The sequence below is a fragment of the Podarcis filfolensis genome (genome assembly GCF_964270895.1).
Source record: "Podarcis filfolensis genome assembly, chromosome: 9".
In the NCBI taxonomy this organism is placed as follows: domain Eukaryota; kingdom Metazoa; phylum Chordata; class Lepidosauria; order Squamata; family Lacertidae; genus Podarcis; species Podarcis filfolensis.
The window spans coordinates 73,931,109-73,950,861 of record NC_139610.1 but is presented as its reverse complement, the minus strand read 5'-3'; the positions used below and the strand labels follow the sequence as shown (position 1 = coordinate 73,950,861).

The 19,753-nt window shown below is 46.9% G+C and overlaps 2 protein-coding genes across 2 annotated transcripts in view; both read left to right on the top strand.

Moving 5' to 3' along the window:
• Positions 1–8,838, top strand: part of CPXM1 (carboxypeptidase X, M14 family member 1) — a 40,257-nt gene extending 31,419 nt beyond the window's left edge. Inside the window, exon 14 of the mRNA XM_083571232.1 lies at positions 8,371–8,838. Within this exon, the coding sequence (XP_083427358.1) occupies positions 8,371–8,633 (263 nt within the window). The 3' untranslated portion in view covers positions 8,634–8,838. The remainder of the gene's footprint in view (positions 1–8,370) is intronic.
• A 5,463-nt stretch (positions 8,839–14,301) lies between these two features.
• Positions 14,302–17,996, top strand: LOC310742436 (putative N-acetyltransferase camello). The gene is made up of 2 exons (XM_083571945.1): positions 14,302–14,406; positions 16,368–17,996. Exon 2 carries the CDS (start codon positions 16,422–16,424, stop codon positions 17,085–17,087), a length of 666 nt encoding a protein of 221 aa, XP_083428071.1. The 5' UTR covers positions 14,302–14,406; positions 16,368–16,421; the 3' UTR covers positions 17,088–17,996.
• Positions 17,997–19,753: the final 1,757 nt, after the last annotated feature.

Sequence of the window (19,753 nt, the reverse complement as noted above, 5' to 3'; positions counted from 1 at the left end):
ATTGCTGGAAGCTAATAGATGGTTTCATGAGAATCATTTCAGTAAAGCAATCCAGTCTGGCTTGTCCAGATTGGATTGTTTCTGGTAAATCCCCTTTAGTCCCCTCTTAAAAACAATAATGACACAACAGTCTTCTTTTAAGAGTAATTATAAGGTTTATTTGCATTCAGTTCACAGTACAGTGGTACCTTGGGTTAAGAACTTAATTCGTTCCAGAGGTCTGTTCTTAACCTGAAACTGTTCTTGACCTGAAGCACCACTTTAGCTAATGGGGCCTCCTGCTGCCGCCACGCCGCCGGAGCACGATTTCTGTTCTCATCCTGAAGCAAAGTTCTTAACCCGACGTACTATTTCTGGGTTAGCGGAGTCTGTAACCTGAAGCGTTTGTAACCTGAAGTGTATGTAACCCGAGGTACCACTGTATGGTCCTGAAGGCAGGCTTTAGCTTGTAGTTACAGTTACAGGGAAAAGTGTGGGTTCATCCTCTGTGAGGGATGAGCCCATGTGCTGCTGGCTGAGAGCCAGCAGATAGCAAAAGGCATCAAGAAGAGATGGGATCAAGAGAGTCAAGAGGAAGATGGCTGCATGACTGGCCCTTTTGTAAAGGGAATTAGGGGTTGCTTGTGCGTAAGGGGGCTGCTGCTCTAGGCAACGTTGTCTGGCTAAACCTTTCCCTGGCTGGACAGCCCTTTCTCCGTGGCTGTGTCAGTCACTGGCAGAATCCGTCAGTGGGTGTTTCCTGAACTTCTTCCAACATAAAAGCTCCTTGACGCCAAGTCTCCGCCTAGCTTCCCTGCGTGGAAGTCTTCTGTGCAGAGTGGGCGTGGCCAGCGGAGGTCCTGGGCTCTTCCCGCTGGTCTCTGTGGAAGAGTCTTGGAGCCATCTCTCCGAAGTCCTTCCCTGCTCCCCTTTCTTCCTGGTGTCACGCCGATTTCCTTCCCCAAAGGAAGTGTTCTCTCTCTCCCTGCTGGTCCCTTCTCCTGCATCGTTGGGGAGCCTTACCTCCACTCTTGGCTCCGACGGCAGTTCCCTGACACCTTTTATAGGGCCTGCCAGGGTCATGCCAATCTACCCGGTCATAAACAGGGAAAGGATGCTCCAGACCAGGTGTGCCAGGAAGTCCTCCTGGCTGGAGCAACATTCCCCTCTGTGTCCACTCTGGGCAAGCAGGAACTGTTGTATTTGACTGCTTCAGTGATGCTACATCCCTTTTTTTTTTTAATGATATTTATTCAAAGTTTCAAAAATACATAAGTATACAAAAAAGAACAGAAAAATACAACAGAAAAAGAAAAAGAAAAAAAGAAAAATACAAATCCCATATTGCATCTTTTCATTTGCTTGTTTCTTGGACCTCCTCACACCTCCCTTTTTGTATTCTAGCTTAATTCGTTATTTCAGCAAATTCTTCCCATATTTCTCAATTTTTGTTTAAATAATTTACCTTAACAGTCTATCTTGTTTATTTAACTCAACATATCCTTTCCATATTTTACTATATTCTATTATTCAATTTGCCTTAATTTCTTTAACCTTATCTTACCTTAGAAACCTTAAAATTCAAAATTTAAACCATATTTCTACATAATTCCTTAAATCCTTTCTACTAAAGCCAATTAGTTCCTTTCCAGCATAATCCCTGATATTTCATTAGTGTTACACTAATTCCCAAAATAGAAAGAAATTTTTCTTTTTATAAACTTTTCCTCTTTCTCTAGTTTTTATCCAACGTCCCTTCTTCCTGGTCTCAGGTTACGTCAGTCCTTTCTGACCATTGCATCCAGTCCATCAATCTGGTGATCTTATGTCTGAGGCCCTTAAGTCTCTTCTATGCCCCTTCTGCAGATTTTCTTGTTCTTGTTTGTGTTTACGCTCTTCTTTATCCTTTGTTGGTTTCTTTCGTAGTTTCTTTCCTTTCTCCTTGAGGAGTGGGTCTCCGGGGAATTCCAACCGGTGATAATCTCCATTTTCCTTCATCAAGCTAGCCCATTCCCCAGAGTCCCACTCCCCGTCATCGTCATTGTAATCCACAAAGTAGTTATCCAAAAGGTAATTGTCAACCTGTTTCATAGTCCCACCAGAATTGAGAGCTTCCTTAACTCCAGACACATCCAGACACACTCCAAGTTCAGTCTTCCAATGCCACAGCTTTTGCTCCTGCAGGACTTTAGGTCTCGCCATTTGTATTGCTTGGGATGAAGACGCAACCTCTTCCGTCTTCATCTGCCCTTGGACTTGCCCTGTCACGCCAGTTTCCTGGGTTGGTCGCTGTATAATTTCTTTATCCTTGTTTCCTGTTAATTCATATTCACTGGCTACAGCAGTCATCAAGTCCAACTTTTCATTCATCAAGTTCATCTTCTCATGCAACTGCTCCAGCAAAGCATTTGTCTTGCCAAGGGCAGACACCAAAACTTTCTCCCAACACATTTCTGTTCAAGGTCGAACGACTGGTCCCACGATCTCAATCTCACAGCTGTGAAGTCTCCGAGTAAACTGCAACAACAAACTGACAGGCTCCCTCTAGGGGACACAATTTCTATTTGTATCCATCTTTAAAAAACGTATCCAACAAAGGAAGATTACTTTTGATTTTCAAATACTTTGTTTCTTTAAAATGCAGAAATGCAGAAAGCAGCGTTGAAGTTAATTTGTTTCTCTTTTTTAACTATCTGTCAAAGTGCTCCACTTTTAATCAATGGACGTCTCCAACGATTTCTGTCCTGACACACCGTTCCCAGGTTTGGGACGATGGAAACTTATATTCCTTTACTCTCTCTCCTGCAGGTTTAAACAGTCAATCCCCCCCCCCTTTTTCTCCTGCTTCCAAGGGGGTTTTGTTGGTTGTAGATGCAGGAAATTTCAATCTTTAAAACAACTTTCCAGGCTATTAGGTTGCAGGGTTTTTGCTTCAGTTTATTTACAAAAAGCGGAAGGCGGACTTCCTGTTTAGACCTTCCCGCTTCGGTGCCTAATTCACAAATTTCTTAATCCAATTTTCCGTTTTTACTCACGGGTACTTTGTTTAGAGTCCAATTGTCATCAGGAAAAAGTCAGCGCTCTCCGGCGATGGCTGTGCGGCTTCCCTCCGTGAAAGTAGCAATCGGTTCGCTGCACCGCACTGCTCACCCCACTTCACTCCGGAGCCCCAAAAAGGGGGTTTCTGTTGGGATACTGCCAGGGAGATAAGGTCCATCTGAAAACATCTCGGTGCCGGACGATCCATCGACCTCCCGTAGTCAGGCAGCATCAGCTATTTATAGCGACACTAAGCCTCTGGCTTAGAGCACACTCTTTCAGCAGAATTCACACAACAGAAGTTGCACAGCATGAGAGCAGAACTGCATATTTACAGTTTTATTCAGCGTAGGTCAGAACAAAGAAATCATGACCGTCTCCTCCGACTGCTCAGGCAAGACAGACTAAATCGAAAGGAACATATAGCATAAACATCCTGTGAGACAGGAACTTACGCAGGGTGCCATACAAACATCCTGCACCCCTCCAAGGTGGAACGGAAATATCCCAACATCCTCCCCCTTTCCGTGTAACCTGTAGTACCTGTGGTTCAACCCAATTGCAACTTTTGTGCGTAAACCTTCAGTTGTTCTCTGTTAACAACCTTAGACAACAGATCAGCAGGAATTTCATTTCCTGGCATGTAGGACACCTGAATAAGTCCTTTCTGAATACACTCTCTTGCACGATGTAGCTTAATCTGCAAGTACTTGGTCCTTTGCTTGCAACTCTCCGAGTTCAGCAAAGCCAAACAAGATCTATTGTCTTGATACACTTGTATAGAACATTTCACAGAAACCCCAATGTCCTTAAACAGTTGCATCAACCATTCACAATCCATGAGTGAAAATGACAGAGCATTGAGTTCTGCTTCACAGGAACTTAGGCTAACTGTCGTCTGCTTTTTGCACAACCAGTCAAACAGGCAGTGGTTGTACATGTAGCATACTCCAGAAGTGCTTGTACCATCCGTGGTGTCACTTCCAAAACTTGCATCTGCAAAGATTTCAAGACCTCCAGTCTTCTGACTGGTGAACCTCAGCCTGTAGTGCATAGTCCCTTTCAAATACCGGGCTATGCGCTTCAGAGCTTTCCAATCCTGAACAGTAGGATTGTTAGCATGTCTGCTAAGCAGGTTAGTGCTTACAGCAATGTCAGGTCTTGAACATCTAGCAATGAAATTCAACTTGCCTAGAATGCATCTGTACAGCGTTGTGTCAGAAAACGCTTCAGCAGTACTGTCTACCTGGTAACCTGTCACCATCGGTGTGTCTGCTGGGTTTGCATCAACCAAATTCAACCTGGTTAATACATCAGCAATTTTCTGTGTTTGGTGTACCAGAAAATTACCTGCTTGGTCCCTCTCCACCTGCAGAGAAAGATAGTTGGATACCTCACCAAGATCCTTCATGTCAAAGTGCTCCTTCAGCTGAGCTAGGGTGCTTTGGTAGAAAGCCTGATTCTTCCAAAACATCAGAAGATCATCAACAAAACATAAACAATACAGTTTGTTTTGCCCCTCCTCCTTGACAAACACACACGGATCAGCTTTGCCCTGGTGAAAACCTAGAGAAAGCAACGTTTCAGTGAGTTTTGTGTTCCAACACCTGGCACTCTGCTTGAGACCATACAAGGATTTCCGCAGTTTACAGACCATTCCCTTCTGTATCTGCATCCCGTCAGGTGGAAGCATGTACAGCTCCTCCCCCAAAATCCCGTACAAAAAAGCTGTATTTATGTCATGATGGGAAACATGCAGTTTCTCCTCCGCAGCGATCTTGAGCATCAGCCGAATGCTCTCATATTTGACGGTGGGCGAGTAGGTCTCGTGGTAATCCTGCCCTGGTACCTGTGAAAAACCTCTGGCAACCAATCTGGCTTTGTGTCTGACAACCTTGCCATTCTGGTCTTTCTTGGCCTTGAAGACCCATTTGCTGCCAACCAGTCTCATCCCTGGGACTACCGGTACCAGCTCCCAAGTTTGGTTCCTGTTCAAGGAATCAACTTCAGCCTTCATGGCATTAAGCCAAGGCTCAGCATCTTTAGAGGTTAGCTCCTGGACCTCTTTGAAGCTTGAAGGTTCCCACACCTTCTCTGAGCTACTAAGAACAGCTGTTGCCGTCTTAGCAAACTCATCAGCAAATCTCTTTGGAGGTCTGCCTTTGGTCGCCCTTTCAGACCTGCGAACTAGACGCAAGTCTTCTGGACTCATCTCCTCCTTCTTAGGAGAAAAGTGACCAATGGTGAACAGTGGTTCTTCCAGTTCATTGTCAGACGCATCAGATGGTCTGACTGAGGCCTTTGCGCTCTTGTAGTCTGCTGTGTCATCACTGTCACTGACAGCAGCAGCAGCGCCGCCCACTGAACTGGAATCCGAACTCTGATCATCATCATCATCATCATCATCATCATCATCATCCTCAGTTTCCTCAGCTTTCTCAGCATGATCTGCTTTCTTCACATCACCTTCATCCTCCTCTGGGTAACTCTGGAAAATTCCCACATTTTCCCCCCACTTAGGATTGTACTCAACACTCCTTGTGAACTTTATGGACTTTGAGTTAGTCATCCATACTCTGTATGCACCTTTATCGTACCCCATGAACAAACCATGTGCCCCACGCTTCCCAAGCTTGTTGCTTTGTGGGGTGTGTACCCACATGTCAGAACCAAAGATTCTCAAGTGTTTGGTGTTAGGTTTCTTACCAAACATTTTCTCATAGGGAGTGCAGCCAATAGGTGATGACAGTCTGCGATTAAAAGTGTAAACAAAATTCGAGAGAGCTTCCCCCCAAAACTTCTCAGGGAGGTTGGCATCATGCAACAAGGTTTTTATTCCTTGCAGCAACGTTTGATTTGCTCTCTCCGCAAGCCCATTCATCCATGGCGATCTAGGCGTTGACAAGTCATGCTGGATTCCCTTCTCAGTCAGGAAAGCTTCAAACTGCTGAGAAGTGAACTCCCCGCCTCGATCAGTAAACAGACAACTAATACGTTTACCGTGAGCATTCTCCAACCAAGCACAGAATGCCTTGAACTTAGGAAATGCTTGCGATTTCTGCTCGAGCATAAACACATGAATGTACCTGGAAAAAGAATCAATTAGAACCATGAAGTACCTTGCTCCTCCCAAAGAGGGCGCTAGAGGACCTACCAGGTCTGCATGAACTAGCTGGTAGGGTTTGGAAGCCTGCCTGCTAGACTCCTTGCCTTTTGGAGCAACCTTCACCTTGTTCTCTGCACAAGATACACATTTCATGTGAAATTTGCAAGGTTTGATGTCCAAACCTTCAACCAACCCAGGCATCTTGGCTAGCGCTTGCCAAGAGAGGTGACAAAATCTTCGATGTGCATCATGAATGCAACCTGCATGAAGAACCTTGTTAGTTTGTGCAACACAACAAGAATCAGCATTAGACACAGCAACATCGTCATCATAAGTTAGACAGAACAAACCATCCAACAACTTTGCATGCAAAATGTCCTCTTTGCCTTTTCTGATGACACAGACAGTCCTCTTGAAGGTAATTTCAAAACCACGCCCATTGAGCTGTGGGACACTAAGCAAATTGTCCGCAGCTCCTGGAACAAAAAGTACATCTCTGATGGTAGTATGCAAACTTGCAAGTTTCACAGTCCCAACTCCTGCAGCTTGCAAAGTCCTTCCATCAGCCAGCTGGACCTCTCCATCTTGAGGTGTGAAGGAGATAAACAGATGGCGGTCTTTGCTGAGATGGCGCGTCGCCGCAGAGTCAACAATAAACCTGGCCTTCCCCTTCGAAGCAGATTTGCTGGCAAACAAAACCTTGTTTTCCACCAGCGTGGCCTTTTGCAGCTTGCCTTTAGCCTTTGGTGAAGCTGTGCCAGCAAACATAGCCTTGTTTTCCACTGGCGTGGGCTTTTGCAACTTGCCCCCCTGCTCCTGGCCACCTGCAAGCATCTTGCTCTGTTTACGTCTGGTCTTCCGGCCTCTGCAAAGGCTCTGACCTTGGTTCCCACGAGAAACAGAGCTCTCAGCTGCCGACTCCTTGGCTCCCCCTGGAGGCTGGAATGCTGCCTGGGATGACATCACAGTCAGCTCCCCCTGCAGCTTGCAACCGGTGCCCTCGGCATCTCTGCATTCACTCGCATTCTGGGAAACAGCCAGGACCTCCGATGCATTCAAACACTGGGCTGGGATTATTGGCTGGTGGGCCTTTTTCAAAGCATCCCACATGTCACGTGCCGTGAGATTTCCAGCAAGCGTCTTTATTTCCTCCAGAGAGACGGATAAGACTATTACGTCTATGGCTCTCAAATTCTGGCTCTGCCATTTCTCTGTCCGAGGAACTGGAGTGGCTTCTGATATAGTATGCCAGACTCCAAACTGACGCAGCAAACTCTCACACCATCTTGCCCAGGTCTCATAATTGTCCCGATTTAACTTTGGACACTCAGCAGCTTCAGAGGCTTGGAAAAACTCCATTCCACCTCTTAACGTCAGCCGTGAGTCTTCTTCACTTCAGAGACTCCTTATCTTGGCAGCTCATAAATCACGATGCCTCTGGCTCGGCTCCCAGGCCAATTAATTGTGCCGGACATCAAAGACTTCTTCCGCGGCAACGAAAAGCCTTTACTTTCGCTTTTCCCACATACCTTTCAGCAGTCTGTCGCTGTCTTACTGTCCTGCAAGTGCCGTGAATCTGGGCCCGAAACCTGTTGTTGGGATACTGCCAGGGAGATAAGGTCCATCTGAAAACATCTCGGTGCCGGACGATCCATCGACCTCCCGTAGTCAGGCAGCATCAGCTATTTATAGCGACACTAAGCCTCTGGCTTAGAGCACACTCTTTCAGCAGAATTCACACAACAGAAGTTGCACAGCATGAGAGCAGAACTGCATATTTACAGTTTTATTCAGCGTAGGTCAGAACAAAGAAATCATGACCGTCTCCTCCGACTGCTCAGGCAAGACAGACTAAATCGAAAGGAACATATAGCATAAACATCCTGCTCCCTTTTAAGGTGGAACGGAAATATCCCAACAGTTTCCCTGCGAGTAGGGGAGGCGCTCTTGGTGCTCTGCCGAACCCCACGTTCCCAGGCTCCTCCGCCTAGGATTTCTAGCGGGTCCCTGCCTTCGCCGTGGCGGGAAGACCCAATTTCCACGGAGCCCGTTCCTCCGGTCGGAGGAACTCCGCCATTCGCCGCTGGCGCTAACCCGGAAGTCTCAGTGATGCTACATCCCACAGGGGCACTGGGGATGAGTTTATGGAAGGGGATGGGGGTTGTCCAAAAAAATTGGGAACCACCGCGTTATCAACCTGAAGCTCAATGCTTCCCTTAACTCCCCTTTTCTTCTCACCCCATTAGCTTTTGACGGGGACTACTGGCGCCTGCTAAACCCTGGTGAGTACGAGGTCACCGCTGCTGCCGAGGGCTACCATTCCGTCACCCGGAGTTGCCGCGTCTCTTACGAGGACAACCCCACCCTGTGTGAATTCCGCCTGACAAAGACACCCAAGCAACGGCTGAGGGAGATCCTGGCCAAAGGGGGCAAGGTTCCCAAGGACCTCGCCTTGCGCCTTCGCCAGCTGCGGCTGCACAAACTGCGGTCCCAGAAACGGGCTCAGTGAGGGGGACCCTTTGACCTCTTCCTGGACGGAAAGCTGCTTCTCAGACTCCCATTGCCTTCTTCTTCTGATCTTAGTGGATACTTTCTTCAGCCTGAACGTTTTGAGTTTCTAGACACAGACGTCCGCGCCGTTGGCCTTCAAACTATCTTGTGATTTCTGGCTTTTGGGGAGATTAGATATAAATCAGGCCCAGAATTTGTTCCCAGCCCCTCAAGCAATCGTGACAATATTATCATCGTCATCATTGTTTCAGCACAATGTTTGCCATCTTGGCACTCATCAAGATCCATATATTTTTTAAGTTCTACTTACTATGAACATGTCAGAAATGGTGCTGAATTTCTAAAGCAACCTCTTTGGGTTTAAGCGCACCTGTACATGCCTCTCATGGAAGCCGTTCCCTTTAAGCACAGATGTGCAGAGGCTGGTTGCAGCCATTCAGCACTCTGCTCATGCACAAAGAAACACTCGTTCCTCATTCCTTCACATGTCCCAGGGTCAAACCCTGACACTGAAAAAAATGGTTCTGGCTGAGTCCTGAAGTCACATGAAATCACGGTTCAAAGCAATGCCATCTGCCCAGAGGCGAGCAAGTCGGTTTTTCCTTCCTCTTGATTATCAGCCAATATTTAGTGTATGAATTGAGTTACCAAAGGACTAACCTGCATGTGGATTTTCCATGATTTGTCAGGAGTTGGTGTCAGTTGAAGGAAAGCTGAACATAGGGGTGGGGATAAATCCCATCAATAGGGCCAGAACTTTAGAGAGCTGCTGTCCCTTTATGATGGACATGGAAGAAGCCAGGCCATTAGCTGTGGCTTCTTCCATGAATGCAGCATTCTTCTGGGTAAAGCCTCACCTATCCCAGGAAAGAAAACTTCCTTCCATAGAACTCTTAAAAGGGCAGGAACACTCTCAAGGACTGACAAGCTAGTCAAGGGATCCAAAAACAGCAAGCAAGAGAAAACCCCATGTAATGGCTTTAGGGGTTGCTTGTGCGTAAATAGCCACCGCTCTGGGCTAGGTTGGCTGGTTAAACCATTTCTCGCTGGACAGCCATCCACTCCGTGGCTGTTCAGTCGCTGGCAGAATCCGTCAGTGGGCGTTTCTTAAACCTTTTCCAACATAAAAGTTGTTTGACGCCCAGTCTCCTCTTACTCTCCCTGCGCGGAAGTCTTCTGCGCAGGGAGGGCGTGGGTAGCGGAGGACCTGTGCTCTCCCCGCTGGTGTCCAGTGAAGAGTCCCGGAGCCTGCTCTCTGCTTCCCCCATTGGCCCCCCTCTATCCCTGGTGTAGCGCTGATTTTCTTCCCCAACAGGAGACTTGCCTCTCTCCCTGCTTGGCCCCTCTCCAGCATCGTTGTGGGGCCTCGCCTCCTCCTCTAGTTCCAATGGCAATTCCCTGACACCCCACAAGGACACCCCTTAATAAAATGATGAAATCCATCAAGAACATCCCTGAACTCAGGAATGGGGAACCTCCTCATGTTACTGCACTACAACGCCCATCATCCCTGGTCACTGGCTCTGCTTCCTGGGGCTGATGGGAGTTGTGGTTCATCAATGTCTGGAGGGCGAAAGGTTCACCACATTGGTGCTAACAAAATGGTTTCTTGACAGCCCAGCACCACAATAAATAAATGTTGTTATCTGGGCTCCTAGCTTCTGAGCTCAGTGGGTGCCTTGCTGCTGTGGGCGTTGTCTTCATTCTAAGGACCAGATTCACACAAACAGTGCTGGCTTCCCTTCAAGAACAGCCTTCCTCAACCTTGTTGCCTTCCAGATGTTTTGGGTTGCAACTCCCACCATCCCTGAACTTTGGGAAGAAGATGGGAGCTGGAGTCTGGAGGGCACTAAGTTGGGGAAAGCTGACTTAGGTAATCAAGACTGAAGGACCGCCAGCCCCAAAATTTCTTCTTCTTTGGCGATCACTCGTAGCCGAGTAAGAGAGCCAGTGTGGTGTAGTGGGTAAGAGTGGTGGACTCGTAATCTGGTGAACTGGGTTCGATTCCCTGCTCCTCCACATGCAGCTGCTGGGTGACCTTGGGCTAGTCACACTTCTCTGAAGTCTCTCAGCCTCACTCACCTCACAGAGTGTTTGTTGTGGGGGAGGAAGGGAAAAGGAGATTGTTAGCCGCTTTGAGACTCCCTAGGGTAGTGATAAAGCGGGATATCAAATCCAAACTCTTCTTCTTCTTCTTGTCTTCCATAAACATGGTTTTAACAATGAGTCTGTAAGTGACTGTGGAGGCCAATTCTGGATCCACACATCCTTCCACAGTGGGGATGTAGGTTTCCGGGCGGGAGTTGATCACGGTGTGGATTTGCCAAGCATGCTTTCCTCTTACCATGTTTCTCCCTTGCATCCCGAGTTCGAGTGTCTTCAAAGCCCAGTTGGTAGAGCATGAGACCCTTAATCTCAGGTCATGGGTTCGAGCCTCATGTTGGGCAAGATTCCTGCATTTCAGGGGGTTTGACTAGATGACTCTAATGGTCCCTTCCAACTCTAAAATTCTATCATTCTATGTTTTGAAACAGAGACCACCAAGCATTCCGACTCATCTCTGCTCAGCGACTCAGTTGGGCAACCCTTGAAAATGGCGGCCCCCATAGGCAAAGTTAGGGAAGTGAAGGATGCAGGCAGGTTGTGCCTTGAACAATGGATATTTCTCCCTGAGAATTTTCTCTATCACCTGAGTCATTTTCTTGCATACAAGGGCTGCAGATGGATGGGTATTTCCTCGACACCCAGGCAAACCAATGGCATGTGACGCTGGCTCTGACAGGCAGGCCCTGACCAGAACATGTTGTGGTCCGTAGCCTTGGTTTCCCCAGGCTGGTGGGTGGGTGGGTGGTTGTCCTTGCCTCGCAGGGGCATTTGGGAAAGCGGAGCCTCACTTTGAGAGAACTGTTTAAAACGAAAATGCTGGCATTGACGTGCCCTTGCGAGTCAAGTGGCATTCTGACAGAGCGTTACCAAATAAACCTTTTGCTATTTAACCTTCCAAAGCCTGCCTCGTGTGGAGTTGCTTCTCTGCTTACTTTCTCTTTAAACAACAGCCTTGCTGCGTCTGCCAAAGTTGATCGATCAGGCCTGAGACACGCAGTGCAGGATCTTTTCTTTGCATAAGCGAATACAAGGATACCAGGATTTTAAAAACTGGATCAAAACTGATGGCTTGAAACGATGTTTCCCAACCAAATGCGACAACAAGGCCGTTTTCTCTCTAATGAAGAGCCACCCTGCAAAAGTGGAATAGAAGCTGAAGGAATTATTCCACCTGGCAGGATTAACCCCAATGCACACACAAACCAAGGATGGGGGATATTCACACATGCAAGAGACTCAGGCTAGAGGTCCTTAGAATCCTGCAAAAGTGGGGGAAAGATTCTGCCAGACAGAAGGAAGAGCCTCTGGGGATTCCTGCTGCTTAAGTCTTCTCCAAGCTTTCATTCTTTTCCGCAGTTGGTCTTCTCCACATTTGGCTTTTTCCCCCTTTTCTTTTCTTTTTGCTTTTTAAAAGCAGAATAAAAGCAACTTAAGCAACTGACATAAAAACTTCCTAATGTCTCAACAAATGAAACTGACCTGTAAAAAATGTTACTTGGAGGGGGGGAAATGAGAGAGAGAGACATTGCACATACAGTACTTTTGTAAACCAAGAAAATCTTTAAGAAAAATACATTTTAAAAAACAACAAACAACAACAACAAGGACTTCTAAGAGCGCTTTGAATGGGGAGAGAGCGGACTACAGAAATGACCGGATATTTCAAAGAGCAGCGATGCAAATAATAGTTTATACCATGGCCATGCAGTCTCCTCCTGCGCTGGTCTACTCAGATGTAAAGCGGCCAAGTTCAGGTAAGGGTGCCCAGGGCTGCCCTTAAGGTAGGGCTTGAAGAAGGTGTTTCGGCCTCACAGGAAAGGATTTAAGGGTGACAGGTGAGGGAGCTGAGGGAGGCGAAAGAGGGAGCTCTTCATCCCACTATATGCCCTGCTAAATCAACACCGGAGTAAAACCTTCCTCCTTCTTGGAGCAGATGAATGTTGAGATGAATGGGACACCGAGCTCGCCATGGCTGTGTAGCCTCTCTAGGCCCTTTAAACCATGGGTAGGAAAAATGTTGCACCCAAGCAGAGACAAAAGGAGCCAAACAACACCAAGGGGTTAAATCCAGAGAAAGAGTTTTGACCCGGGTGGGCAGAGGAGCAAGTGTGATAAGTCACAAAACAAGCACAAAGTTCACAGCCATTGCACATAGTTTTTATATCCCCTTCCAGTTCCCTCCCCCTTCTTCAAGAGTCCTGCCCATGAGTTCCTCTGAGCATGAACAGAAAGCTCCTGTCTTGGGACCATTTTTGGACCCTTCCCAGAAAGGGGGTGAGAGGGTTTCAGTGTGTTCCAGTTGTTTCATTCTTGTGCTTTGGCATGGTTCCCGGACAGAAAGCAAGTTGCAATGTGGTTCTTAGCAAGGCCAAAGGCTCTGAGAAAGGCCTGAGAAGACAATGGGCTCTGTTCTCTACCTTGTTGCAATCTTTTTTAGTTACAGCAAGCGGCGGAATGCTTAGCTAATGCTTTTTGTCTTAGAGGAAAATGCAGTTTTAAAATGCTTAAGGCGAGGCCTGGCTGGGGGGGGGGGGGATTCACAAACAGTTTTTAGGTTTTTTTGGGGGGGAACCCTAACTGTTCCCCTTCAGCTGCGGCTCAAAGTCCACTAGGTTCTATAGGTCTACTCTGGAGTCATGGCTTTCCTGCCAAGGCACTTAAATAGATTTTGTGTGCACACAAACACACTTCACTCACACACACACAGAGAGATATGTGCTGCATGTTCAGCTTGCTTTCAATCCTGTATTTTATATATATATATATATATATATATATATATATATACACACACACACACACAAACATATATTGTGTGTATGTATGTGTGTGTGTGTGTGTGTGTATATATATATATATATATACACACACGAACTATATATCTGAATCTATATATTTCAAAGTTATTTATATCACATATACACATATACACACACACATACATATGACATATATATATATATATATATATATATATATATTTCTATATAGATTTATAGCTCATTTCAGACAAATCTATATCTGCATTTATATATCTCATATATATATATATATATATATATATATATATATATATATATATATTTCATGCTCTGGTCCATGGGGTGGACCAGATATTTCATGCTCTGGTGTGCTCTGGTCCTTGGGGTCACGAAGAGCCGGGAACGACTAAATGACTAAACAACAACAACAACAACAACAATATATTTCATATATATATATATATATATATATACACATAAACACACAATATACATGCACTATATATATATAAAAAAATCCTCATAAATATTTGTATGTATACTTCCAGATATATTTATAGTTCATATCTATATAGATAGAGATATGCACACTTCATATATAAAGATATATAATACAGTAGGTCTCTTAAACTCTATGGTTCCCACCATAGAGAGGGCCGAGCCCTTCCTTCCCCCGCCAATTGCGCGCTGATTGGCGGCGGAGTCGGGAGAGCCCGCCCACCGCGCGGAGAGACGAGGCTCCTCCCCTTCCCCCTCCTTATAAGCCTCCGTCTCCCGGCGCCGTTCTGTGGTCGGGTGTTTCTCCCCGCCCCCTAAGGTCACGTGGTGCGGGGAGGCCCGTCTCCGGAAGCGACGTCATCGCCAGGCGCAGGGTGGCGTGGGGCGTCGCTGCCGGGGGAGAAGGTGAGGCGGCGGGGCCGCGGGGGTTGCTATGGCGACGGGGGTGGGGGGGGGGAGGCCCGTCGCCCTCTGGGGTGGGCGAGGGAGGCGGCCTGGAGGGTCAGGCTGGAGGCAGCCCCCCAGGCAGCGAAGCCAGCCCGGCCCATGCAGTGGCCGGCCAGGTGGACCCCCAAAATAATGGGGAGACCCCCCAAAAGGCAGGGCCTGAGAGCAGCAGCAACAGCAGCGCTGCCCCCTCTTCCCATTCCCAAAAGTGTTCGACTCCAAAAGTGGAAACACAGCATAGCCTTCCTGGCTGCTGCCATTATTATTATTATTATTATTATTATTATTATTATTATTATTATACGATATGATAATCTTTATTGTCATTGTCCCATACAGAACAACGAAACTGAAAAAAATCTACATCAGACATTCAAAAACCAACAAGCCAGCTATCCCAGCCTGGTTAGCCCCCTAAAAACTCTGATACCCCATAATTAAATACAATATATTCCCGCAGAGACTACCTTACACTGCGTTTAAAACCAAAATCACATTATATAATATTATTATTACTATCACTATTTCTATTTTATTTGTTTGTTTGTTATTGCATTATAGTTATTAGCCACGCCTTGTGCATGACTTGCAGTATTTTAAACAAGCAAACGCATGCATATATTAAAACTAGGTTTTTTATTTTAAAAAATGGACAACACAAAAAAACAAAGGCAGCGCTGCTTTTAAATGTGTTTGTGGGAGGGGAAGTGGGGATTATTGGGGGTTTTTTGTTCTTGCTCTTGTTATGTGTTTTGTGGTGTGTGTGTTTTTAAAAAATGGGTTTTTATGTTGCGAACTGCCCTGAGAGGTAAGGGTAAAGGGCGGTATGTGAATTAATTAAAAGCAAGCTGACTAAAGTAAAAAATGCAAAAAGTGTTGGGGTTATGCGCTCCCTCAGTTTGTCCAGTCCTCTTCTAAAGCTATCCCAAACTGGTGTCCATCAGCACATCTTTCACCTGTAAGCTTCATGTGATTTGTTGCTATTCCAAATGGGAACTGCAGGATTGACATGGATAACCTAATGATGATTGTGCCAACAAAACAAAACAAAAAACCAGCAGTAGGACCACACCCTAATGCTGGCACTTGCTTGAGGCACTTCGTAAGACCATTCATCTATCTAGATCAGGGGTAGTCAACCTTTTTATACCTACCGGCCACTAATGCATCTTACTTGATGGTAAAATTTCCTTACCGCCCACCAGCGCTCAATGGAAGGAGGATTCAGCTTGTGCCGTAGAACCCCCTTCAGCCCACCTAGAATCCTTAAGTGCGTGGTAAGGACCAGGCTGACAACTCCTGATCTAGATGCTTTATATTAGGGATGCCGGTGGCGCTGTGGGTTAAACCACAGAGCCTAGTACTTGCTGATCAGAAGGTTGGCGGTTTGAATCCCCACGACAGAGTGAGCTCCCGTTGCTCGGTCCCTGCTCCTGCCAACCTAGTAGTTCAAAAGCACGTTAAAGTGCAAGTAGATAAATAGGTACCGCTCCAGCGGGAAGGTAAACGGCATTTCCGTGCGCTGCTCTGGTTCGCCAGAAGCGGCTTAGTCATGCTGCCACATGACCCGGAAGCTGTACGCTGGCTCCCTCGGCCAATAAGGCGAGATGAGCGCCGCAACCCCAGAGTCGGCCATGACTGCACCTAATGGTCCCTTTACCTTTACTAACATTTTATATTGTAAGCTGCCTTGAGCAAGGTTTGAACTTTGGAAAGGAGGCATACAAATAAATTGTTGACTGTTTGGTAGGTTAGGCTGAGAGGCAACAACCAGCTCCCAGGGTCACCCAGTGAGCTTTGTGGCCAAGTGGGGATTCCAGTGCTGTTCTCTTCCAGGTCCTTGTCCAACACTCACATATCTCTCTCTCATATGTGTGTTTGTGTGGTAACAACCTTTCCTTTCTGTTTGTTGATTCTAGTGTTCTCCCACTAGCCTGCCTCCTCCAGTGGTGCCCATCTCTGGCCGGTGCACCATGGCGCGTTACCACATCCGCGAGTACCGCCCCGAGGACTACGAGACGGCGCGCGACTTGTTTGCCACAGGGATGAGCGAATATGTGCCCACCCTGTGCGTGCACATGCTGAAGCAGCCCTGGCTAATCCTGCTCCTGGCCTGCACCTTCTGCTTGCTGCTGACCAGCTCCAAATCGCTCTTGCTGCCCATCCTGGCCGTCACCCTGCTCCTGGCCGTCGGCCGGCAACTCCTAGGCTACATCTGGTCCATGTACATCGACCACTGCTTGCAGGAGGACCTGCTGGACATCAAGGCTGCTTACCTGGGAGACAAGGGCTCCTGTTTCTGGGTGGCCGAGGCAGATGAGTGTGTGGTGGCCATTGTGGGTGCCAGGCCCTCTGAGGAGCACCTGGGAGAGCTCATGTTGAAGCGCATGTCGGTTCGGAAGGACTATCGCGGCCTTGGCATTGCCAAAGCCCTCTGCAGGACAGTGATCTCCTTTGCCCGAGAGCATGGCTACCGGTCTGTGGTGCTGAACACCCTCATGGTGCAGCATGAGGCCCGCGCCATGTACGAGGGCGTTGGCTTCCGCATGTATCACCACTATGTCCTGCCCACCATCTATGGCAGGTTGGCTAACTGCACCGTTTCCAAGTATCGCTATGATATCCCCTCCGTGGACTGAGGAAGGAAACCGGGGAGTGGTCATGGTGTCTGCCTGGGTCTGGTCTTTCATCCCATTTGTCCCTTGGGCATTTGGTGCTGTTGATTACGTGGTGCCAAGAGAATTGGAAGTGATTTGTTCTGGTGCTGAGAAAAAGGGTGTCTCCTTTCGGACTTTTCCAGTTTGCTGCAGAGGGCACTTGACAGCCAAGTTTCAAGGAATTCTAGTAATGAAGGAAACCGTAACTAGTAATATTTCCAGAAGGATCCTTTCCTTTTTGCTTCCAAGGTGCTTGTAAGAAAATGGGAGTCCTGGTTTGGAAGGGGTGTGTGGCTTTACAGGACTGAGTTTTCATTGCTGGAGAAAGTGGGCTTCTCTGGTGGCCTCATCTCAGCACTTCTGAACTTGCACAGAAGCCGCTCTTTGCCTTGTTCCTTGAGAGGACTGTTGCTGGCCCAAGTGGCAAGCGACCGAAGAGCCAGAGTGCCAGAAGAGACTATTGCTGCTGTCACAAGGGCCTTTGTTCTTTTCTTTTTTGCCTTCTGGGATGGGCTCAGGCCTCAGAGGCCCTTCCATCACATCACCTTGATGCAAAGATTTCTGTTTGTTTCCTCAGGGCATACAGCACATTGAGCTCTGCGTCTGACTAAATGTGCAGGAAATTCATTCTCCGTGCTCTTCAATGCAACCCAAATGCTGCTGTTTTCAGATGGAACATAACCTCTTAACTACATTCATTTGAACTAGCTTAATAACTCCAGCAGTTGTCTTTGGCAGAGATCTGTGTCTCTGGTGTGTCCTTTGAGATGTGATCCTACCTGAGGAGATAATGCTTTTCCTTCTTTGCGTTCCCTACATTATGGTCGCAAAATTATGACTACTGTTTCTATAAACCAAGGGCCAAGAATAAATCTCTCCGATACATTTGTACAGGGGAATGTTCTCGCAAGTTTTTCTGCCAAAACAATAATAGCAGCAATTTATCATTTATATGCTGCCCATCTGACTGGGTTGCCCCAGCCACTCTGGGTGGCTTCCAACGAAAAAACAGTAAAAGCACAATACAGTGGTACCTTGGTTCTCAAACTTAATCCATTCCGTTCCAAAACCTATCTAACAAGACTACTGGTTCATAAAATGAAAACAATAAACAATGTACTGCAGTCACACAATCAGCAGCTGAACTGGGTTCCACACAGAACAAAAACCGGGCTCCAGGCAAAAACAAAAATGCAAAATAAATAACAAAAGCACTAGGGTTAGGGTCAGGGTTACTGTAACACACAAAACGGAAGTGTGCACTCAGATCAGAAGTGTAACACTCAAAACTGAACACGTTTGGCTTCCGAAAAAGACTTGCAAACCGGAACACTTACTACTGGGTTTGCAGTGTTTGGGTTCCAAGTTGTTTGAGTACCAAGGCATTTGAGAACCAAGGTAGCACTGTACAACATTACGCACTAAAAACTTCTCTGAACAGGGCTGCCTCCAGATGTCTTCTAAAAATCCCATAGCTGTTTATCTGTTTCACATCTGCAGAGAGGGTGTTCCACACGGCAGATGCAACTAACGAAAAGGCCCTTTGCCTGGTTCCCTGTAACCTCATCTCTTGCAAAGAGGGAACTACCAGAAGGCCCTTGGAGCTGGATCTCAGTGTCCAGGCTGGACAATTGGGGTGGAGATGCTCTTTTAGGTATACATGGCCAAAGCCATTTAGGGCTATAAAGGTCAGCACCAACACTTCAGTTTGTGCTTGGAAACACACTAGGAGCCAATGTAGTTCTTTTAGGACAGGTGTTATATAGTTCCTGCGGGTGCTCCAAGTCACCAGTCTAGCTGCCACATTCTGTATTAGTTGTAGTCGCCTTCAAAGGTAGCCCCATGTAGAGCGCAGTGAATTCTCGAAAAAGCAAGACACTTCTGTTAGCCTTGTGGTTGCTCTAGAAAAAGGGCAAGAAACATGAACTGTAGAGTTGGAAGGGACCCCAAGGGTCATCTAGACCAACCCCCTGCAGTGCAGGAATCTCACCTAAAGCATCCACTGCAGATGGCCAGCCAACCTCTGCTTAAAAACCTCCAAGGAAGGAGAGGGAGTCCATTCTACTGTCAAGCAGCTCTTGCTGTTAGAATGTTCTTCCTTATGTTTAGTCGGAATCTCTTTGTTTCTTGAAGCCGTTGGTCCAAGTCTTACCCTCCAGAGCAGGAGAAAACAAGCTTGATCCCTCTACTATGTGGTCCCTTTATCTCAATACAGTCTACACTGACTGGCAGGGGTTCTTCATGATTTCAGAAAGGAGCCTTGCCTAGCCCTACCTAGAGATGACGCCGGAACCTTTTGCATGAAATGCAGATGTTCCACCACTGAGCCAAGTGCCTTCCTTGTCATAACTGTGTTTTGGGGCAAGAGGAAGGCTGTATGTATGTGTGTGTGTAAGAGAGAGAGAGAGATGTGTTGTGCATCAATCAGACGCAAGTAAAATGGTCGCCACCTGTATTTTAAAGATCTAAGAGCCCATATTTCTACATTTTGCTGTATGTTTTGTGATTCTAAATCTGCTGGGCTTCTCTCACCAGCGAATACTTCCGCCAAACCTTGTTCTTGCCATCCAGGAATTCTCCTTTCTATACACTTACATTTTGCACCAACAGAACTAACAGTGACAGGACTCCCACCTGCCACCAGGTGG